The sequence below is a fragment of the Macaca thibetana genome, chromosome X (assembly GCF_024542745.1).
Source record: "Macaca thibetana thibetana isolate TM-01 chromosome X, ASM2454274v1, whole genome shotgun sequence".
Classification (NCBI taxonomy): domain Eukaryota; kingdom Metazoa; phylum Chordata; class Mammalia; order Primates; family Cercopithecidae; genus Macaca; species Macaca thibetana.
The window spans coordinates 148,277,739-148,300,792 of record NC_065598.1 but is presented as its reverse complement, the minus strand read 5'-3'; the positions used below and the strand labels follow the sequence as shown (position 1 = coordinate 148,300,792).

At 57.7% G+C, this 23,054-nt stretch overlaps 2 protein-coding genes across 4 annotated transcripts in view; one reads left to right on the top strand and one right to left on the bottom strand.

Moving 5' to 3' along the window:
• The window catches only part of HAUS7 (HAUS augmin like complex subunit 7), a 143,080-nt gene that overhangs the window by 49,835 nt on the left and 70,191 nt on the right, over positions 1 to 23,054 (top strand). The gene's annotated exons all lie outside the window — the stretch shown is intronic.
• ATP2B3 (ATPase plasma membrane Ca2+ transporting 3) overlaps positions 1 to 23,054 on the bottom strand; it is a 63,705-nt gene that overhangs the window by 36,968 nt on the left and 3,683 nt on the right. For all 3 annotated transcript variants that reach the window (XM_050775302.1, XM_050775301.1, XM_050775300.1), the window contains exons 2-6: positions 7,965 to 8,298; positions 2,854 to 3,051; positions 2,484 to 2,741; positions 1,969 to 2,094; positions 1,242 to 1,367 (exon numbers count right to left, since the gene is read on the bottom strand). In XM_050775302.1, the coding sequence (XP_050631259.1) occupies positions 1,242 to 1,367; positions 1,969 to 2,094; positions 2,484 to 2,741; positions 2,854 to 3,051; positions 7,965 to 8,172 (916 nt within the window). In that variant the 5' untranslated portion in view covers positions 8,173 to 8,298. The remainder of the gene's footprint in view (positions 1 to 1,241; positions 1,368 to 1,968; positions 2,095 to 2,483; positions 2,742 to 2,853; positions 3,052 to 7,964; positions 8,299 to 23,054) is intronic.

Genomic DNA, 23,054 nt, shown 5'->3' with positions numbered 1-23,054 from the left:
GAGGGGCTAAGTAGTCTTGTCAATTTCAAAAAAAAAAAAAAAAAAAAGGAGAGGCCTGGAACAGTTAGGGAGGTACAGAGGGTCTCATTTAAGACCCTTAATTTACTTCTCATTTAAGGTACAGAGAAGGTGAGCAGCCTGGGAAGGGTGGCTGGAGACTCCAGAGGAGCGTGGGTTCCTGTGGACGATGGGAGAGGGCAATGTGTGCAAGGCATGAGGAGGCAGCCCAGGCAGGGGCAGCTGGGCTTCCCAGGACAGAGGCCTAGGGACTCCAGCCCAGCCCAGATGAGGCTCAGGGCCGCCCATTTGCCTGTGCACCCCCAGGGCACTCACTGGGGTGACACTGCACTGAGCCCTACAGGACTTGGTGCCACAAAGAAGAGCCGGTACAGGGAGACACAGGCCCAGGCTGCCAGAAGGCAGGGCTCGTGGAAGCTTCCAGGCCACAGAGGGTCATCCAGGTACTCCCTTGCTGCCTCCTGGGGTCAGGGCTGACTTTTCCCCAGGGCCCTGACTGCCTGCCCCACGTCCCCACGCCCCGCGCACTGGCCCCAGGGCCCTGGCTGGAGGTCCCTGGCAGGAAACAGAGCTTTCCCATGTGGGTGCAGCTCCCTACTGTGGTTTCGCTGCAGGAGTGGCCAGAAGGCAAGCCCAGGCCAGACCAAGGCCGCCCAGTCAGAAGGAGCTGTGACAGCAATTTGATCTTGTCCATCAGGGCCTCTCTGAATAGTCCCCAGGTTAGAGGGTCTGAGGACTCTACCCACTGCAGGGCCTGATGGTGACAGCTCCAGCCACACGGCAAGGAATGGGCCCTCCTGGCTCAGGCTTGCCTAGCTTTGTAAGCTCCAGGGCAGGGCCACCACCCACAGGTGGGCTGCCCTGCCCTCACCTGTCCCAGCCTCCTCTGACCTCTGACCCCCACTTCCCTGGCTGCCTCGTGGCCCCTGTCCCTCTGACCCCATTCCTGCCTAGGTAAGTATGGGATCCCGAAGCCTTTGGGGATGGTGGTCTCAGGGAAGCTCCCTGTCCACAGCACTGGAGGGGCTCTTGGCCTGCCGGCCCTTAGGGGGAAAATCCTCAGAAGAGAAGTCTCCAAGGAGAATCAAAAGAGAGGGCCCGGCCTCCCACCCACTTGGGCTGGCTCTCCCTGAGCCCCCAGTGGCACCAGCCCGCAAAGAGAGAATGGGCTGCATGGAAGGAGCTCCCACCAGCGCCAGGGACTGGCGGCACTGCTGCGCTACCTTTCTTATCTTTCTTCTCTTCCTCCTCTCCACCAGCTCCAAGCAGCGTGAAGATGATGCCTGTCTGTGAGTTCACACCAACGGCGGTCACCACCATTCTTCCAGAACCTTCCATGACATGAGTGCCTGGAACAGCAACACAGAGACTGAGACAGGAATTTGCACCACCCAGTGGGAGACATATTCAGTGCCCACAACTTGTCTCCCAGGGTCTCCCAGAAGCAGGGACGCGGCGTCCAGGCCGCTAGAGGCTGTGTCCACCTTAAAACTAGGCTGAAGCCTCCTCCCTGGCTTGGAGGGGACCCCGAGGCCCACAGGGCCCACTTAGGGCCTCCAGCCTTCCTGTCCCGTTTCACACTACGTTTCCAACTGGGATAAACACTGGGCTACGTTGAAACCTTCCAGAAAGGGAACACTAGCCCCACTGGATATTGTCGAGGGGCTGGATTTGGGAGAAGCACAGTGCTGTGCTGACCCCCGGAAGCCTCTCTGCTTGGGGCTTCCCATTCAGGACACAAAGCACTCTCCTGGGCCTGGAGAGCCAACTGCCTCGCCCTGTGGCTGGAGCTGCCACGATCAGGCCTCATGGTGGACGGAGTCCTCAGAGTCCCAACCTGATGGTTATGCTGGAAGGCCCTGGTGGACATTATCCTGTCCAGGCTGCCTGCTGGGCTACATGGCTGCTGACGCCCCTTGGTGCCATGCTGGCCAGGAGGGTGGCCCTCACCTGAGAGCAGCATGGGATCTTTGTCAGCTGACTTGCGCACATGGTCAGACTCGCCCGTCAGGGAGCTCTCGTCGATCTTGAGGTCATTGGCCTGGATGAGCACGCCGTCGGCTGGCAGCAAGTCGCCTAGAACACCGGGAAGCAGAGGCCTTTCTCCCCACCACCTCCTCCCAGCTGCCCCAGGGGAGGTCCCGTCAGGTGCCGTGGGCCGCCTGGGAAAGGGACTTGGGAGCCCTCCTCCTTCTGGGGAACGAGGACATTTGCATCCTTTGTAGGGGGGAAGCCCTCCACAGAGGCTGTGGGGACAGCTGATTCCTGGGGGGCCTGCTGTGTCTGAAACTCTCCCACTCTGCCCTGCCCGGTGCTCCCCCCACCTCCCCCACCTCCGGCCTCCTGCAGGTGACGGCACCCATGCCGCCGGGGAGAACCTGTGCTGGGGGTCTCCTCTGGCCCACCCTCCCCAGAAGCAGAAGCCGAGCTTCCTTGACAGGGTAGGTGAAGACCAGGGCACTCACCGTACTTGACCTGGGCAATGTCCCCCACCACCAGCGCAGCCACGGGGACCTGGAGGAGCTGCCCGTTCCGGATGACCGTGAACTTCTGCTCCTGCTCAATTCGGCTCTGCAGGCCTCGAAACTGCTTCTCCTTGCTCCAGTCATTGAAGGCTGTGACCAGCACCACACAGATGACAGACAGCAGGATGGCAGCCCCCTCTATCCAGCCAGCCTCGGCCTCACCCTCATCTTCTGTGCCTCCTGACACATTCCCGCAGGCTGTGCCAAGGACAAAAGGGAAGCAGTGGAGGAGACATCACCATCCTGTGACCCTCTCTCATCTCAAGCCCCATTCCTCCCCCTCCTTCCAGCCCAGGCCCCCGGGCTTTACCTTCACTCTCCTCTCCCGGCGGCGCATAGAACGAGAGGCCCAGAGAGACGATGGCAGCCACCTCCAGGATGATGAGGGTCACGTCCTGCAGGGCCTCCCACACCAGCTGCAGGAAGGTCTTGGGTTGTTTGGGGGGGATGAAGTTCTGCCCGTAGATCTGCCTGCGCTTCTCCAGGTCATTGGTGTTGTCCGCCAGGCCTGCGTGGTGCCCGGGAAGCACAGAAGGAGAGGATGGGATGGGACGGGCCGGCCTTGTGTGTCCCAGGCCTCCTACGTGGCCCTGCTTGACTGCTCCTTGGGTGGCAGCAGCCCTCTGGGGCCGTCTGGCCAGCGCCTGGCTCTCCCTCTAGACAGGAGCCTTTCTGCAGACCGCTGGGGGTGTGCACGTGGGAGTGAGCACGCGGCCCTCTGGCTGCTGTCACGGGGAGTCCCTAGCCATCCTCCTCCTGACACACAGATGGCAAAACAGGCCAGGAGGCTCCCGGACTCCAGCAGGTCCCAGGTCCCTGTGCTATCCTGGCCACCTCCATACTACCGCTGAGGGGGCACGGAAGGCAGGGGACAGGACCCAACAAGGGGGCACAGAGGGGACCCAGTAGGGTATTGCCAGGTACAGCCAAGGGTTGCTAGGAGACAGGACAGAAGAGAACAGCCAACCGTCCCCTGGGGAGGAGAGCAAGTGTCCAGGGCACTTTAGTGGAGACATGGGGAGGGCCACCAATCAGGGGAGGCAGGGATGGCACCAGATGCCAAAGACTAGGCCAAGGCTCTGTGCCTGTCAGGAAACACCTCTCTTGCTCCTAGCCTATGAATTCCCTGAGCAGGCTTGTCACCAACACCCCGCTCCCCAGCTCTGTAAGATAGGGCCAGCCGGTCCCAAAGACTGGCAGTGTCACACACCCCAACATGTGAGGATAGGAACAGCCTGCAAAGAGGGTGGGCAGGGCCCGAGGGACTGGGGCATGAGCATGGCCAGTGACAAGGGATCGGGAGTCTCCAGGGTGCCTGCGACTGCTGGCGACAGGGAATGGAGGCCTACTTTCCAGAAGTTTCTCAGGGAAGAAGCAGTGGGGAGGGAGCATGAGAGTTAGTGGGAGATGCAAGTTCTTGGGTCCAGAGACCCAAAGAGGAAGAATGGTGTCGCGTGAGGAAAGAGAGGCATGGGAGTGGGTTCCCGGTGGGGAACAGGCAGGGAGAAGCCAAACCGGAGTCACGGTGCTGAGGGAGGAGACTGGGAAGTCTTCAAGCCTTTTCTGGGCTGCATGGCCTCGCAGGGGTCAGGGAGACACTGCCCACCCTGGGCTGCTCATCAGCTGCTCTCTGCAGGGCGCAGACAAGGCGACTGAGGCTGGAGGTGGAGAGGGCCCTGTAACCATGAGTCAGAGCTCTGGCCTGTGGCCCAGGTCAGGACAGAACCTACGCTGCCCGACAGGACCCGGCGAGCACAGGGCCCTCAGGACCCAGCCACCTTGGTTCTAATGTAGCTCCAGCGCCAACTTTGAGCCCTCAGCCAGGGCTCACAGCTCGTCTACATGGCGACTTGAATGACACCCAGAGCCACTCAGAAGCCCCAAATGGACTTTGCCTTCACAATCAGAGCCACTTGTCCCTATCCAATTCTGTCACTTGTCATCCTTGAGGATGCTCACTTCTCAGTCTTCCTTGGCCTGAAGGTACAGGAAACTTACATGTGTGACTGGCATCCAGGCCTGGACACCCACTCAACCACTTTCTACCAGGGTAGGCATGTGGCATGACACCATCCTCTGGCCTCACCCTTGGCCCCAGGATTCTCAGCCCCCGCTGATGCGGAGGAGCCCTCCCGGGGGCTCACCCGGCGCCCAGTGCTGTGGCAGCCATGACCAGACCCACACTGACACCTAGTGGACAGAAAGCAGCTTGCAGCTCCCAGCCCTGGGCAGCTGGGCTTACGCCTGCCATCTGCTGCAGGGACCGGATGACCAGAGAGCCCAGCCCCAGCCCATGGGGCACTCACAGTGGGTCTGGGAAGGCACACAAGACTCCCCAGATGACTGGAGAACAGGCACATGCTAACCTTGGGGCTTCTGAGGAGGGATAGGGGTAGGGGTAGCCCTGGCCGCAGTGGAACAGAAGCTGTCGCCTGCAAAGCCACAGCTCATTCGCCCCAGCTGGGTGATGGCCACATGGCATCCTCCCCACCCAGAAGAGCCGCAGCTGTCCCTGCCTCTCTCCCCGTGGATCAGGTTTCTTCAGGAGCCAAAGGCCTCTTGCTGAGGCCTGAGCCTGCCCCAATCGGGAGCCTGGGGGTAACTCACGACCTCATTTCCTGGGTGGTGGGGAGGGGGCTGGGGACCAGGGACCCAACTGAGGGGTGTGCATCTCGCTCCGGACTGGGACTATCTCCTGGAATTACAGGAGCTAAGCCAGGTGGAGACAGTACTAGGGAGTACAAGACCCCCCAAGTGACTTGAGAGCAAGCACATACTAATCGCGGGGCTTCTGGGGTGGGAGAGGGACAGAGGAGGCTCCCCAAACACCTGGGGTCTCCACTGCCCTTAGCCTGGAGCCTCCATGCAAGTCTACCTCCTGCCTGCCTCACCTCACATGCCCAATTTGTCCCTGAGAGCAGACGGGACCCCTGGCCCATTCCCCAGGAACTCCCTCACCCTAATCAGCCTCTCCCTTGGCCTTGATCTGCCCTTGCAGCTGCAGCCTTGCTCGTTTCTCCTTGGCCTACACAGGCAGCTGCCCTTGGCCTGGCCCTGTGGCCTTAGCCTTCCTGTGGGCTCGGGGTCCTGATGGCTGCCCCACCACAGCACCCATTGACAGGGAAGAGGAACACATGCTTCCCCAGCAGGCCCGAGGGCAGTCCAGGTCCAGGGCATGGGGGCAGGGCTGGCCAGTTGGCATGGACACAGATGGGCTGCCTGACTGGAGCAGAGGCCAGATGCCATCGGAATTGGATTAGGAGCATATCGTGTCGGCTCCCAGCTAATCCGCCCCTCCTTTCCAGTACTGCCTGTGGAGCCCAGAGGGGGACCGGGTGGGGCCAGGTTCCCGGGCGAACCCAACTCTGAGTTCAGCCTGAGACCCAGGTTTCCTGACAACAGCAGCGCGGTTTCCAGGATGGGTTCTGGAATCCTCTTGGAGTGCTCCCAAGGCAGGGAGGGCAGTGGATTGACGAGTGTGCCACCAGAAGATAAAATTCCCTTCCCGCAAGGCACCATGCGCCATAAAACACCTGCCCCACGGGGGAGTGCCTGCCTCCTGGGCAGCCCCAAGTCTGCCCACCTTGTCAGGGGATTGGCATGGGGCTTGGGGCACAATGAAGCCAGCTGCCCCCGTGGCTCAGGCCCTTGTGTCTGAGGAGGACTGAGGGGCGGGCGGGTCTGAGCACCAGGTCTGGGTGCACGGCTGGGCTAGGGGATGCGGGGAGAGAGTCACCCGCTCCTGGCACTGACAGCTCAAGCCCGAGGACCTTGAGGGTTGAAGAGGGGAGGGGCCGGTCCTCTGCTGCTCGTTCTGTGGGCAGCAGATCCAGGCCTGGCCGGCTCCCTGCACTGTGGCCTTGGGGACCCAGGTGCTTGGAAGCCCGTCAGAGGCCAAGCCACCCACCTGTGTGCCTGCCCTTCTCCGTGCCCTGCCTCCACAGGCACGCAAGAACTCCTGAGCTCCATGGCAGAATCGGGCAGGTTCCCAGGAGCCTTGACATTTTAAATATTTAACAAGGCCTGGCAGACAGGGGGAAGAGCAGACAGCTGAGGCCCATCTGCTTCCTTTGATCTGGGAGAGGCCAGAGCCCTTGTGGATAAATGGCCCTCCACCCAGCCTCCTCGGGGGCTGGGCAAGGAGGAGGGAAGGCAAGAGATGCTCGGGAGTGGAGCCAAAGACATCGGCCCCAGCAGCAGCTGCACTGCGAGGGTGTGTGCGGCGGCGAGGCAGGATGTCATAGGCGCATCAGCTCCAGGGAACAAAGCTAGGGAGACCCAGGTAGACCCCAGAGTTCCTGACCTGGCCCGCAGCCCCCATCCTCCATCTCCACTCCTCCCTGCAGCCTGAGTGCCACCTGCAGACAGATGGGGCCGAGGCCGGAGCCACAGGAGAACAGTCTCTGGGTTGAGGGTGAGGGCAGAGTGGGAGGCTGGAGGTGCCAAGGAGCCTCGCGGCTGGGAGCAGAGGAGATGGTTGGGCCCAGGCGTTGCCCAGACGGGTGGCAGATCAAATCAGCCCGCACTGGCTGGGACACAGGCCTGGCACTAGGCTGGGATAGCCCCAGCAGCCCTGCCAGGCATGCAGGGCCAGAGAACGCTGTGGCTCCTAGAATCTGGGGCTGGGCCTGGCTCCTGGGGGTCCCCGCTTCATGGCAGACCCCAGCAACCAGGGCTGGGCAGGCCTCACAAGGCCGGGTGGAGCATTGCCTCCCACGGGGACAGTCAGGCCTCCACCCCAGATCTTTCTAGACAGTGCTCACCGGGCTTTCTAGAGCCTCCCTCAGCAGTGAGACCGACACTGCCCTGGGCTGGTGCCTCTTTGGGACAGCCTGTGGCCAGTCAGTGCCACCTCTGATCAGCACTCTGGGCCTCCCGTGCCCCAGCTTCAGCCACCCCTTCCCGCCAGAGCCAAATGGCTCTGTGCCATCCCCAGGCCATCCTCTCTCTTCCCAGGAGTGGCCCTGATCACCCGCAACTCCGAAGGCTTGCACCCTGCACCCCTTCCTTCTGTTATGATCTCCCTTAACTGAACACAGGGTTGAGCACACCGGAAATCTCCAAATATAGAGATGGGGCTGTCTTCCTCCTCCCCACCCTGCCCTGTTCCTTGGAAGGATTTCTGTTTGGGGCCCATTCCGCCTGTGTGTGCATCCCATGAGGTACCCATCTCCTCCTCCCCAACCTCACTCTATAGAGCAGAGAACTCCTGATTATGGAGGTGCGGGGACGAGGGGGTCAGGTCACACCCCCTTGAGGACCCAGGTTACCCAGGGCATCTCCTCCTCAAGGGAAATGGCTGAGAGGAGGGGCACAGGTGGCCCTTGACCCTGGCCAGCCCTGGGGGTAATGACACCTTCAGGATGCTCCTCTGAAGGCTGGGAGCAGGGCCGGGTGGCACGCAGCCCGAGAGGGACTTACCCTCTGTGGGTGAGGTCTTCAACCTCCGGCAGAGCCCGCTGACATCCCCGTAGGCCTCCTCGATCTTCTGCAGTGCCTCGGCCCCTCGCAGCTCCATGAGGGCACGCAGCTCTGCCAGCGTGCACCCAAAGCCTCCAGCGTGGGGGGCATCCCGCTGCTGCTGGGGCTTGGGGTGGAACTCGATGGAACTATTGGCCATGTCGCCCATGCTGCCTGTCAGGCCTTCTCACAAGTGCAATCTTGGCTCAGCCACAGCTGGGGACAGGCGGCCACCTACGGTCCCAGTGCCCAGGCAAGGTTTGGCAGTGGTGAGAAAGCTGCTAAGCGTGGACACCTGGGGAGACAGAGGCGAGAAGAAGCCAGGGGAGTGGTTGAGACACAACTGAGATCCCATCTTCCAGAATATTCTCTGCAAATCTTCACTCAGTCTGTGCCATGACCCTCGAAGTGCAAAAATCACCTCCCAGGCTGGGCCAGTGGCCCTCATGCTCTGCCAGGCCCCACAAGCCAGATCACTCCGGGGTCTTGCCCACCACGGGTATCCAGAAACTGGAGGGCTTGCCCAGGTGGGGAAGGGGAAGTGTCGATGCCTCCTGCCGGGGCCCTGCAGTGGCTAACACTAGCTATAGCTGGAGGCAGAGGCTCTCACTGCCCCCCAAATTCATTTGGGAACCCACGCTGAAGTGAGGGCAGTGTGCTGGGACTGATCAGTGGCTGGTCTTGCCCGTGCCCCACCACCAGTCCTGGGCTTGTCCACTCCGGTTCACTCCCTGCTCTTGCCTAGTTAAGATGCGCCCTGTGCAGCGGGCATGCTGTGAGTCCCTGGTGGTCTTCTGGTGTGGCCTTAGTGGCTCACGGTTTCTGTGGCCCTGAGATTACCTGGGGGGCCAGGGGTGAGAAAAGGAAGAGGGCTGGAGGAAGGGTGGGAGACAGGGGAGGGGAGAGAGGGACAAGAGGGAAGGGCAAAGAGAGGGAGGGAAAGGGGGATGGAGGGAGGGAGAAGAGGGAGGGGATAAAGGGAGTGGCTGAGGAGGAGAGGAGGAGCGGGCACACCGGAGAAAGCCAAAGCAGCCACAGGTCGCTGGCGAGTCTGCCAATGTCCCGGCCCACAGCATGGTGCCACCCACTCCCCTCCACGTCATTCTTCCCTCCAGGTGACAAAGTAAGGGGCTAAGGTCTCCCCACACTGAAAGCATCAAGGCCATGGCCCTGGCCACACTGCCTTCCCCCTCTGCCAAGCATTGCAAAGTTGTCATCCCTCTCCTTGGCCCCGGGGCAAGGATCCAAGGATCCGCTGGTGCCCAGGCTGCCCCTCCTGCAGCCATTACAGTGTTTGGCGGGGCCCACTGCAGCTCCTCTCTCTCTGCTTCTTCCCAGCCCGAGCTAAGCCTGCCACATCCTCATGGAACTGAAATGGCCTCAGTGTACATGGCCTGGCCTTGACTTCAGCCAAGAGCCCTCCTGGCGGCTCAGCAGGGCCCTGACCCCTCGTCTCTGGGGAAGCTCCTGGCTCAGAAGCATCTGTTGAAAACTAGTGGCCCAGAGCCCTGAAGAAAGGGGAGAAAGCCCTCAGGCAGCCAAAGCAGACATGGCCAAGTCCATGGCCTTATTTTCAGGAGAGGCCCTGGTGGATACTTCATGAAACGTCCATCCACAGTGACCCACGTTTAAAAAGCATGCACACCTGCGTGTTTACTCTCACGACACTTTGCACATGAAGCAGCCTTCACTTCTGGAGATGTGGGGACAAAATGATGGCCATGTGCCTGTGCCATCCTCTCTCCCCACCTCTCCCTGCCCTGTCTTGCAGTGGGTCACCTGACACGTATTTACCGAGCAGCTACTACATGCCTGGCAATGGCTTGATGTGCTGGGACAGGTGCTCAACAAGTCTCAACTAACCCCGTCCCTCTCTAGCTGGGACAGGGAAAACGGCAGGCCCAAGGGCCAAGAGCTGCAGAGTTGCAGCTGGGGCAAAGGTGAGGCAAGGCGCCTGGGGACAGGCCTGGGGGAAAAAGACTGGAAGGAGTGAGAGCCGAGGAGAGGGGCCAGGACAGCAAGCGAAGCTGTCCCAGGTGGGGCGGGCTCCTTCTGGAGGTGCCGTGTGGATGAATTGCCCTTGCTTTTGTGACGTGGGAAACTGAGGCTGGCTTGGGGAAGTGGCAGAGCCAGAGGACAGCTGGGTGTCCCGCTTCTGACCCCTCAAGGCAGCAATGGCAGCTTTCGGCTGTCACCTGGACTCCTCATCTTCTCGAGACAGCCTCCCCTCCCCACCCCAGGACCTTTGCTTGGGACGATGCACCTGCCAGGGCGCCTTCTCCTTGACTCCCTGAGCTCCAGTCACCTCGTGCCTTAACAATCCCACCATGTAGCAACTTGGTGCCACTGTCAGGTTCAGGCTCTGCGCCCCCAGCGGGTGACAGAGTGAATGGCTTGTGTGGTAGGCTCTTGGGTGGCACACAGCCATGACAGAAATGCTTGTTCCTTAGAGCAGGGGTTCCCCGTGGCACGGTCACTGAGGACTGGTGGCCCTCCCCTGGCACGTGCTCATCCTTCCTCCTCTGACCAGGGCATACCCAAGGCCAGCTCTGTCTTCCCCAACCCGGTCCCTGCCCCTGATGCCACAGCAGTGGCCCAGACAGAACCATAGCAGGTCCTACAGCTGCTCCTGACTGGTGCAGCCATGGCTGTGTCTGAGTGGACCCGCAGTGACTCATGGGGAGGGCAGTGGGCAAGGAGGCAGTCCTCCCCTCTGCCATGGTCCTGGGGCCAAGTTCCTTCTCCTCGGCTGGCCCTGCTGGCCCTCCCCACTGCAGGATCCCCATCCCTCAACAAGCAAGCTCCATGTCCTGTGGACCACCTCATAGGTCTCCCTCCAGTCCAGCAACTCGTGACGACCCTGCTGTGAGTCACCCCTTTTCCTGGTTCAGGCACCATCGCTCCAGTGGGCCCCTGTTTCAGTCTCCCATCCTCATCAAGCAAAAGGCCAGATTCCTTCTGAGCACCTCCCAGCCCCACTCCCGCCCCAGCCGCACAGCCCTGCCAGCTCTGAGCCCTGACCGCACGCCCTCTGTTCCCGCTCCACCTGCTGACCTCCGATGAATCCTCTTAGTCACAATTCAAGTGGAACATTCTCCAGGAGTCTCTGCCAGTTCCCCAGCCAAAACTGATTGCGCCTGAGTCTATAATCCCACGACCCGTTCCTATTTCACTCTGCTTGGCATTGCAATGATCTGTGAGCATGTCTCCCACGAGCTAGGTCCTAAGCTCTTTGAGACACGTGGTATGGAGTCGGCAGGAAGTCTACCACGTGGTCAGTCCCGCATGTGGCCGGGGGCCTGGAGGAATGAGTGAATGGGGGCCTGGCCCACAGAGGAGGAGCTTGGAGTCCTGGGAGGCGGAGTCTCCATCCTGGAGGACAGGGTGGGGTCAGGGTGCTCTGCTAACCCTCATCGTCTTCATGAATGCAATAGGCTATAGGGCAGACAGGATCCATCAGTTAAAGTAAGTCCCGTTTAGAGTGACTGTTGGCTGCTGTAGAGACCAAATGGCATATACTCTGCTTTCCTGAGTTCTATATAAGCCTGGGTGATGGCCTCCCTGAGTCCCAATAAAGACAGCAGTCATCGCCGAAATGGCCAAGAACTGAAGTGACTAGGCCTATCAGTTCTGCAGGCCTGACAGAGTTTCCTGCCTGGGCTGGCTGCCGAGAACGGTCTGTAGGCACCAAAAGGGCAGGGAACATACCATTTCTGTGCTCTTTCATCTTTCTGACCTTAACTGGCTTAATTGAAATGAGAACCTCCACAGAGGGGGCCTCGCACCTTCTGGCATTTGCACCATCCCCGCACAGACTGGCTGGCCTCGTGGTGGGAGACAGCCAGGGGGGTCCCTGGCTGCTTCCTCCAGGGGCTGCTGGAGGGGATGGCCCAAGTCCAGGCCCATTATTCAGCCACCTTCTGGACTCTTCCCTCCAGCAGGGCCCAGACACCCTTGCCTCCCCACTAGGCTCAAACAGAGTGCCTGCTCCCCACCCAGTGACTCAAACCCACCCAACCAGAGACCCAGGGGTCCTCTTTCCCCTGTGTTGTCCCTCCCTGGCTTTGGGGGCTCTCCCAGCACCTCCAGCTTAATCCCCCATGGACTTCCTCCAGACCCCGGACAGCCCAGCATCCTCCAGAAGGCCCGGCACTGTCTAAGTAGGGGGCACCCCCGCTCCCATGGGGCCCCTCTCAGAACCCCATGGCATACACTGAGTTTTGAGCCCACATCTGCATGCCAGCTCTTGACAGACATGTTTCTTTCATTGCACCCTTGGAAACACCCTACAAAGACCAGGAGAACTCTCCCCGCCTTACAGAGGGGGAAACTGAGGCTCAGGAAGGCTCCTGCTCTTGCCCTGGTCTGCCTTCCATGTGACTTGAGGTGGGTCACGGCCGCCCTTGCTGGGGCACTCTGATGGCATCTCTCAAAGCCTCCCCAGCAGGCCCAGGCTGCACTCCACTTGGCCACCTGCTCCGCCTTTATGGAGGAGAGGACAGATGGAGGGCGAGATCCCACCACCGTCCTCCAGATCTCAGGTGATGCACACATTGGGATTCACCCTGTTCTCTTTCCTGAAAACAGCCCCACTGCACCCCAGCCGAGCACCCCTTCAGTTTCTGGGGTCTGTGTGGACATATATCCCCACAGCGATGGTGGGGCATGTACTGCTAGGAAGTCCCAGCTCCCGAGTCACTCCGTAGTCACCGGACCCTCAGTGATGAGAACATGTGGCCCCTGGGGGTTCAGACCATCTGGATGCCAGAGCCAGGCCCAGGATGCTGTGGCCCCGAAGCAAGAAGGAAGCAGAACTCAGGGGCAAAGGGCAGGAGATGGAGGCCTGGGGCCTACCTGGGCACATGCCCTCCACTGTGGGCCCTCCTGGAGGCAGACTAACTATCACCTGCGCCCTCCAGTACAGACCCACCAAGCAAGGGCCTGCCTTTCAGAAGGGCCCATCACTCAGCGTCATGACCCACTACGGGGATTCCTTAAAACAATAGTCCCCCATCTCTCTCCACCTCTAGGCTCCTAGAACACAGGCCAGGCCCAGCAGAACCCAGGGAGGAAGAGCAAGCCAAGGCAACAGCGAGAGGCGTGGCCCAGGCCTCACTGATCGGGCCCAGGGTGGGCTCCTGGACCAGCTGGGGAGCAGGTGGGGAGAGGGCACGGAAGGAGGGCATCCAGTCTGGCAGCCACCCTGCCCTCTCCTGGGCCTGGCATGATCCTAGGCAGGTCGAGATGCTGGTGGCCGGTGTGCACCTGGGAGGCCCTTTTATCCCTGATTCCTCACATCTTCCTGCCCTTGCTCCAGGCCCTCTCCTTCCTGCATGCCCCTGCCCCTCCCCTCTGCTTGACGCACCTTGGTGACCACCTGGGAGGGGAAACGAGGGTTCCAAGGACAAGACCTGCATGCAGCCAGGGAGGGGTGAGGAAAGGAGCTGAGGCAGGGAACAGCCTCATTAATATTTCAGAGGCACCTTCGCTGCAGCTCCTGGGCCCTCACGGTTCCACTTGTGCTGGTGGAGGGAGGAGGATGGGAAAAGAGAAGGAAATAAAACCCGAGAAAACAGATTTAAAGGGACAGGCTTCCCCCCACCCCCTACTGGCCCCCAGTGCTCCGTTCCTTCCTCCCCCTGTTCCTGGTACAATCTGTGCACATGCCAAGTGGTTCTCATGCCTGGAACAGCTCTGGGCAAAAACAATAACTGTCACCATGGTGCCCCCTCCCCACTCCTGCATGCACCCACCTGCCTGAAGCTCTGCCCTGCAGGGCAGCCCTGGAGGGGCCACCTTGGGGAACCACTGGCAGTTGTGTGCAAAGCCGAAGCAACCGCCTGTCCGGCGCTGGGTGCCACAGAAAGACACAGGCATTGGAAGTCCTTGTTAACAAGGGCCCAGCCAAGGAGGATTCTGGAACCCAGAGAAACACCCTGGAGGTGGCAGGAGCCCAGGAGGTGGCCCGATTCAGCCTGCGCCTTTGGGTGGATGCACTTCTGCAGCACTCTTGGCCCCTAGGTGGCCCAACGCTCTAGTCTAATCTACAGCAGCCCATGCCAGACCTGGGTGGGCACCGCTCACCACTCAGGGAACTTCACAAATACAGAGTCTTGGGTCCAGAGCTTCCCATTCAGAAGTGGGAGGACCAGAACGATATAAAGCACCCCAACCCCTGGGGGATCTGTGTGTCTAGCCAAGCTTGAGACCACACATTTGCCTGCCTTCAGAGGCTCCAGGGCTGGCCCAGAATTCTCTCATTCAAACAAGTACCACCAGAGAATGGAAGATTTGGTGCAGCCACTGTGGAAAGCAGTAGAATTCCCATAGGGCCCACCCACCCCACTGCTGGGGTGGGCCCCAAAGAATTGAAAGCAGGGACACAAACATATTTGTCCACTCAAGTTCATAGCAACATTACTCACAATAGCCAAAAGGTGGATGCAACGCAATGTCCGTGGACAGGCAGCTGGATAAACACAATGTGGCCATCCAGGTTGTAGAATAGGACTCAGCCTTAAAAAGTAAGGCCATTCTGAGACGGGCTTCAAAATGGCTGACCCTTGAGGACGTTGGACTCAGTAGAAGGAGCCAGTCACAGAGAGGCCAACACTATACGATTCCACTCCTGTGGGCGCCTCATAGGAGAGCTGTGAAATCCAAGGGGATGGACAGTGGAAGGGTGGGTGCCAGGGGCTGGGGGGTGGGGAGTTGGGGTTGAACGGGGCCAGAGCTTCAGTTTAGGAAGATGAACAAGTTCCACGGCTGGATGGTGGTGATGGCTGCACAGCACCGTGAATGTGCTTCTGCCCCTGGGCCGCACACTTAAAAATGGTGAACGTGGTACATTTTATGTGATGTCTATATCACCACAATAGAACACGCAAGCAGCCCCCACCAGCCACTTCGCCCTGTGTCCAGGGTGGTGGACACTGGGCCTGAATGGCCTCCCGTGCTGCCCAAGCCACACACTGTGATTGCAGGAGTTTCACTGCCTTGACCAGCCCAATCAGCCAGCAGTTCGCTTGTATGGATTTTAACTTCCAGGAAACCCCCCTACTGGATATGGAAACCCAAGCAGACCCTTCCCCACACATCCTACCCCACCCTACAGCCTCTGTGACTTCTAACACCACCCATGTCCTGCCCAGCCAGGTGGGTGCCCTATTTGGTGGCACAGGACCAGATCAGTGGAGAGAGGCCATTGCCACTGCTCCTGCCCTCTTGCTCACAAATGGTCCCCTCTTTTTGCTACAATTCTTCAGAGGTACATCCCCAGAAGGGCTGGTCAGGGGAAAGGTCAGCCTGGGGAAAGCCTGGCCTCAAGATGGGTACCTTCCATTTCTCAAATGTGTCTTGAGGAGGTGTTAATTAATCTCCAGAGGTGTGTGGCAGAAACTTGCTAGCTACTCTCCCCCTTCCTGGGTCATGTTTTAATTTTCAGCTAAGTGTCTCGTCATTCAGCTAATGATTACATTCCCCCAACTCCCTTGCAGCTAACCATGACCATCTGACTGTGTCCCGGCCAATTGGGTATGAGCAAAAGTGACAGGGATGACTTCAAGGGCCATGTCCTTAAAGAGAAGGAACGTGCTCTCCTCTGTCCTTCCCCTCCTTCCTGCCGGCTGGAATGCTGGTACTGCCGCAGCTATCTATCTGTTGCCATCTTGCACATGGAATCCATGTATGACACAATCAAAGGAGCTCAGATTCCTGAGGGCTAAGTAGGTGTCACGCTGAAGCCACTGTTAGGCTGGGTCTCTGTTACATAGGCCAAGCCCATAGCCTGAGTAAATCTTCACTCCTAACCCAAATCCAGCCTGGTTCTGGGAGAGCCAGGAGGCCTCCCTGAGGTCTCCGAGACCTACCAAATCCCCACTTTCCCCTGAACTCGCTGGGGGGTGATATTGTCCTAAAAGTTCTAGCTAAGGCAGAAGGGAGAGGATAGAGCCACGGACGAGAGGCAGAATGACTATCACTCTGCCAGAAGCCTCTATAGCATGGGGTGGCCATCCCCACCAAAAGGCATATGCGGCTCAGGCACAGAGTGGTTAGAGAGCTTACTCAAGGTCACACGGCAAGCCAGGAGCAGAGGCCAACATGACCTCAAGTGGTCTAGCTCCAGAGGATTCTACATTGCTCCTCTGCCAAGTTACTGCCCTGAAAACCCAAGAAAAGCAACGAGCAAGTGATTAGAACCAATTAAAAGAGTTCAACAAAGTGACTGGGCAGGAAATCTGTCCCCGTAAACCTCAGGGTTCCAGACTGCAGGTGCTGGCTTTGGTCACTCAAGCTCTCTGGGCCTTCACTTTTTAATCTGCGAAATGGTCCTCGTTCCTTTTCGCTGGGTTGGTGAGAAGGCAGGGCTCCACCTACCCACACACCCTAAGGCTGGTTTCCAGTGTACTGGGCCCATTTTCCCCGGAGGTTCCTTCAAGCCCATGAGGTCACCAGGAAGCCCAGCAGGGCAATGCTCTTTGCTGAGTCAGCCCCTCCCGCCACACGTGCCCCTCCCAAGGCTTGTCCTGAAGTCCTCAGCTGGACTCCAGCTGGACCCCACAGTTCACAGGTCAGGACCAAGCTCCACCGGTGAAGCCAGAACATTCCGTTCGGCCGGGGGCTGAACCCATGTGCCTCTCTGGATGCTTCCCCAAGCTTGCCTGGACTCCCGCAGTGCTCCTGTCTCCCACACAGGCAGCCCTCACAATGCTGGGTGTCCCTGGATCCCGCAGGGAGGTTGGAAACCCCTTTGTGATTGAGGCCAGAAGTCTACACTGAGGGTTGGGGGACAGTCATTTGTTTCCTGCCAGAGAAGGCAAGAGCTGCAGAAGGAGAGAGTGAGGGAGCAGGAAGCATAATGACACTAATTAGCCAATTACAGCGGGTGTGCGAGCTGCATTGCAGCGTGAGCCTGGCCAGCCACTACCCTGCCCCCACGCGCTCCCCACGCCCCTTCTGCCAACCCGGGCCTGCCCAGCAGCCCCGAAGGCACAGACGGCATGGGCACCTAGAAATGCTGTGGCTGTGGCCAGTGTGGAAGACTCTAGCCTGCAAAGGGACGGAGACCTCGTGTTTGGGGTTCAGTAGGAAGCTGGGACCCTGTCCTCCCAGCCCTTCATAGCCAGAGAACATGTGGATGGGAGGGGAGGTGCCCCAAGTCGCCCTAGCTCTGCTGTGGTACCTCGGTGCCCGTCCCATCCCGCTTCCAATCTCGGAGCCAGCTCTGAGGACCGGAAGCCATCAAGGCCTAAATAGGTAATTAAGGAAATTACAGGCAGCTGGAGGCCATGGGGCTGTGGGCCCTGGGCTAAGTCCTTCCAGCTCGGACAGGCAGTGACTAAATAAGGAGCTACCAGGACACATACACGTGTCCTCCCAGGGAACGAGTCCCATGGGGCCCCATTAGGAATTCTGGCAGGGGCAGTAGAGGGGGCGCCCTGGTTTCTGGAAGCAGGCCAAAGTCCTTGGGAGGACAGGCTGGGGGATGCATTGGTGTCAAGGTCAGAGGCCAATAAAAGGATCTGGAAGGCAGACTTCCAAACGGGGGCTCCAACTGAAGATGGGAGTCAAGCCTGCCCTTCTGTGACACAAACCCAAGGAACAAGCACACCAAAGTATCCGTGCCACTCTCCCCGGCTGAGGGCTCAGGATGCTGCTGCCAAATGTGGTGATGGAGGAAGAGCCAGTGGCGAGGGTGCCCAGAGAGAGGGTACCTCAGAAGCTGCAGCCAAGGCTGTGACAGCAGGACCTGAAGGTCATCAAGGGCTTGGCTGCTGTCTGAATCGCATGAACTGAGCATTGCTGGTTCATTTTTGAATTGCCTAAGACACTATTTCTGACCGAGGAACTCGGCAAATGAGCCCAAAGCTTTTCCAACAAAGCCCAGAGGAAGCACCACAAAGCTCCTGCAGCGCTCCAGGAGCGCCTGAAGGGAGTGCAGAGGCAGAGGGCCCCTCTCAGGCCAGGACCCAACACCAATGCAGGGCTCTGAGTCTCTCTCAGCGCGCCTCACAGCCCATCAGGTCCCCCCACTCTCCTACCACCAGCTGCTCCTCCAGTTCCTGGCCCTCTTATCGTCATCTGTCATCAGCACCATTCCTCCCGCCCCCTCTGTGCTCATGGACAGATGCCTGCTCTCCCCACTGGGAAGGCACCGGGAGAGCACAGCTGGGCTGGGGATAGGACCTGGAGGGGTGGATTTCTGCTCTGCGTGCTCACCCCCTCCCCTCCTCCCTAGGTTGGGAGACCCCAACCCTGCCCATCTCCATCTCAGGCCCCCCCCACAATTGTGCTATAGCCCAGCTTCCTCCTTTGGGGAAGGGTGGATGGGGCGCAGAGGGCCAGGCAGTGGGCTGGGAGCCCTGACCCACCCCATCCCACCTACAGACACAGCCACGAGTGCCTCCCTAAGGGCTACCAGGGCAGGGGTCTGGAGCAGTGGCCCCCAGGCCACCCCTTTCTTACCCTCTGGCCCCATGGATGGGTCACAAGGGGGAATTCTTGCTCCACTCCCCAGGACAGAGATTTCCAAGCCTAGCTGCTGGTCACAGTGTTGCGGGCAGATGAACCACAGACCAGGAGGGAGAGACGAGACTAGGTGGGAGACATGCCCTGCCTGTCCACAGCCCTCCCTCTTCTCCTGCACCAGGCATGGGATCATTAGCTGGCAGCCGCCCTCTGACTACAGGAGAGCACCCGGAGACCCCAGGAGCCAGAGGAGCCAGGACCAGCTACTCCTGAGCCCATCTCTCCTGGGCCTGTGGCTCCAAGCCAAGATGTGGCAGTGTCTGGTCCTGGATGCTTCCAGGAGAAATGGAGCTGAGGAACATGGAGCGGGGGTGGAATGAACCCTTGTGCCTGCTGAGCCATTGCTCTGCCCGGGAATTGGGGCTGGACACACTCTTCTGCCCCTGCTGCTCTCTGAGGGAGCCAAGCAGTTAGCACAGGGCTGGTCCAATCTAGAGAAAGGGCCCCTCCCAACTTGGTCATGCCCTGTGCCACCATCACACCCCTGGCCCACAATCTGTGGGAATGTAGGTTCAGTTTCAAACCGGCCACTTCATGTGCCTTAACTCAGTTCAGGGTTTGATTTGAAATGCCGGAGTGCAGGAAATTCTGAGTGTAAGGACAGTGATTTCCAAAAGATCAGCAGAAAGGCCAAAGTCCTGTCATCTGAGGTCATCTTCTGCCAGCCCACAGTGGCTTCCCAATCTCCCGCGCTCTCTTGTGCTGCCAGCTTTCTTTTCGTGTTTCTCAGTCAGGAGGCTCTGGCATTCCCAGGGCCGTCTGGCTGTCCTCAGCTGGGGGCCTTCACTCAGGATGGCGCTCTCCTGCCCACACCCGCCTGCTGTCTGCAGAGAGTCAAACCCGCAGCATCTGCACAGAGCTAGCCGCCACCCTACCCCATGGGCACCGGACTCATCTGCGGCTTCAGAACTCTGAGGATGTCCAGAGAATGTATCATCCAGTGCTTTATCTTGGCGGGGAGGGAGGAAGGGGGACTTGACAAAGTGGTTCTAAAGTCCACCGGACGGAGAAGCAAGCTTTAGGATTGCTGAGGAGGAGCTGGCAGGGCAGGTATTAAACAATACCAGGCACAAGAGGCAAAAGCACATCACCGGCACAGCAGTACACAGATGGGCTAATGGGTCAGGACAGGCAGCCAGCACCAGGTCTGACTGCAGACCAGTGTCAGTGCATCCAAATGAGCCAGGGAACAACCGATTTGCTGCCAGAGGTGGGGACAACTGGTTAGCAATCTGCAAAGGATGCACCTTAGAACCTCACCTCAAACTATTACCTAAGACACATCTCCTTTGGATTCAACAGGTTTGGCAAATTACAGCTTAAGTGCCAAATCTGGCAGCCCAGTGTTCTTGTGAATAAAGTTTTATTGGGACACAGCCTCGCCCACTCATTTTGCATGGTCTGTGGCTACTTGCAGGCTACCATGCAGAGTTGAGTAGTCGGGACAGAGACTATGTAGCCTGCAAACTGGAAACCTATTTACCATCTGGCCTTTTGCAGAAAAAGCTTTGCCAATCCCTCAATTAAAGAGCTAAATATCTTAAAAATGCAGCTACACCACCCCAATACACATACACACACACACACACACACACACACACGAAGACACATGGAAAACTCAGAAATGAACAGCTCTCAAATTTCCTAAAAGGATTTTCTAAGCCTAGAAGCAATGGAAAAAATCACAAATAATTGTGAGCAGCAAAATGTTTACCTTTTGCATGAAAAAAAAAGGCAAAGAACAAAGGTGTTAAAAAGTATTGGCAACAAATCTGTTAAATTGTCACTGTTTTTTCATGCATACAGTTTATTCAAGCCCACAGAAGAAACACTAAGACTTCAATAAGAGCCTTTCATTCCAGCACTTTGGGAGGCCGAGGTTGGCGGATCACCTGAGGTGAGGAGTTTGAGACCAGCTTGACCAACATGATAAAACCCTGTGTCTATTAAAAATACAAAAATTAGCCAGGTGTGGTGGTGGGCACCTGTAATCCCAGCTACTCAGGAGGCTGAGACAGGAGAATGACTCGAACTCTGCAGGTGGAGGTTGCAGTGAGCCGAGATCACCCCACTGCGCTCCAGCCTGGGTAACAGAGTGAGACTGTCTCAGGAAAAAAAAAAAAAATGACGGGAGGAACAGATAATTCACAAGGAAAAGACAACTTATAAATATGAGGAAAAATGTTCCCCCTCACCAGCAATTCAAGACATATAAACTAAAGTACATATTTTTGACCTAGATACTTATGACAACTCGTTTGATTAAAATATCTAATGCTGGCAAGGTTGCAGTGAGCGAGACCATCCAGTGCGATGAAAAAGCCCTTTTGGAGAACAATTTGGCAGAAGATACCTCTGTCTGGGTCCTCTCCTCAGGACAGAGACTCCTCAGCAGAGCTCACGTATAAGAGCAAAATAAATCTGACTGCCTGGGTTTCCAAAAATAGCCGAATAATTAAGCGAATTACAATCTCTTGGGAGAATATTACTCAGCCATTAAAAATTGTAATTACTGAAGGCCGCCTGATACATCCTGGGTGCTTGGTAAATAACTGTTGAATGATCAAATTTCTTGTTTGCACGGTTCAAGATCATTCTTTATTTTTGCAATAAGCATTTACTGCTTTTATCATCTTTAAAGAATTAAACTATAACCATTCTGAAAAAACCATTCATTTAGGAAGGGATTATATTAATAAAGAAAATGCTTATGTGAAGTAAAAAACAGATTACACAATTGAGCCCATGGTATAATGACAGCAATGTGAAATGAATCAAATGGAGAAGTTGGATTTGCATTTGCGTGATAGGATGGCTTTACTACATCTTTGACTTCTCTATGTTTTATACGTTTCCTATAGAGAGCATGTTACGAGTATTGTTTTTAAATAGGAAGAAATCAATTTAAATAAAAACAAGCCACGACTCCTCCCTGCTGTTTCCTGAACACATGCGGCACGCTGGGCATATGGCGGGGCCCAATAAGGACCAGGTGGTGGCCGGATCTGGTTTCTGCCCCATGCTGGGTGTGCTAGGGCCACTGAAGTCAGCATGAGGCGAGGTCTGGGCATCCCCCATGGCACGGTGAGCTTCTGGGACAGAGGCCTTTTCCCTCCTCCCTGGTCTGCGTTTGTCCAGGTATCTGTGCAGCCCCTGGAGAGTACATGCTTGGCCACTCCCTTCCAAGGAGCTATGGGGCAGTGGGCTTGGCTGGGGGTGTCTAGGTCTGTGTGAGGACTTGGGTCTCTATTTGCTCTAAAGCAGCTCTGTGTGACAGAACCTCCCAGAGTCTCTGCACTGGCCCATATGGTAGCCACCAGCCACGTGTGGCTGCTGAGGAGGCGGAGTCAGGGCAGGATGGGCAGGGACTCAGGTTGTAGACCCCAGCCCTAGGAGATACTGGCTGGCCTCGTGGCCTCAGTCCATTCTCCTGGTCCCAGCCATGTTTGCACTTACTTTGGTGAACACATAGCAAAGCGCAAAGGCTCCAGGAGGGCAGGAAGGGCATTGCGTTTGCTTCTTGCTTTCTGTCGTCACCCCTGAAGCAAACACAGAGCCTGGCACACAATGAACCAGGGCAGTGTCCCTCATGCCCATCACATCAATAAGATGTGGCCCTTGGCATAGCTGGCGCCATTCTGACAATGGTATGCACTCATCCATTCTGAGGAACGACCTGCTCAAGCCCAGCCTGGCACTTTCTGTCCCTACCTGTCAAGCTCTCAGACTGGAACCTGGCCCATCACAGAACACCTCTCCAAATATCTGTGAGCAGTCAGTCCTCTCTGGGGCTTCTCTTCAGGATGGTTCTCTGGGGGAGCGAAGCTGCTGCATTAGTGGCCTTGTGCCACCAGGGAGTGGGTGTGAGAGGTGGCTTCAGGGTCCGTGTGAGGACTCCGGTTTCCACTTCCTGTAAAGCAACTCTGTGTGACAGAACATTCGGGGGTGATGGAACTGTTCTCTCTCTGCACTGTCTGTGACAGTAGCCACCAGCCTTAGGTGGCTCCTGAGCCCTTGAAGTGTGGCTGGTGCACCTGAGGAAGTGCATTCTAATAAAATTGCTGCTTGAACAGTGCAGCTGGAGAAAGTGCTAGAGCCTGTGGCCTCAGGGCAGAACTTCTCATTGGAATAAAATGGTTGCTCACTTACTGAGAGACCCACCTACAGAACATGAGAGGGTGGCTCAGGACCCCTTTAAATAAGGTGTTCTCCAAGGACATGGACATACCCGCTTTGCACAACTGTGATTTGGAACGAAGACTCCGAAAACCTCCTTGTGCGCTAAAAGACTCCTGCCAGTTCCAAGATTCCCCAACCATTGGCATTTCCACCCTTGCCCTGTTGCTCTGATTCAAGTTCTGCCACCTACTCAGCTATGTGACCTTGGACTTGTCCTCTTCCCAACCTTGGGCAGTCCAGGATGCCCGAATTCCCCTGCATTTGAGAGCCTGCTTCCCTCTGCCCCGGTGATGCGTGGCTCGGATCCTTCTCCACAGGCTTCCAGGCCCACTGCCAGCACCACCC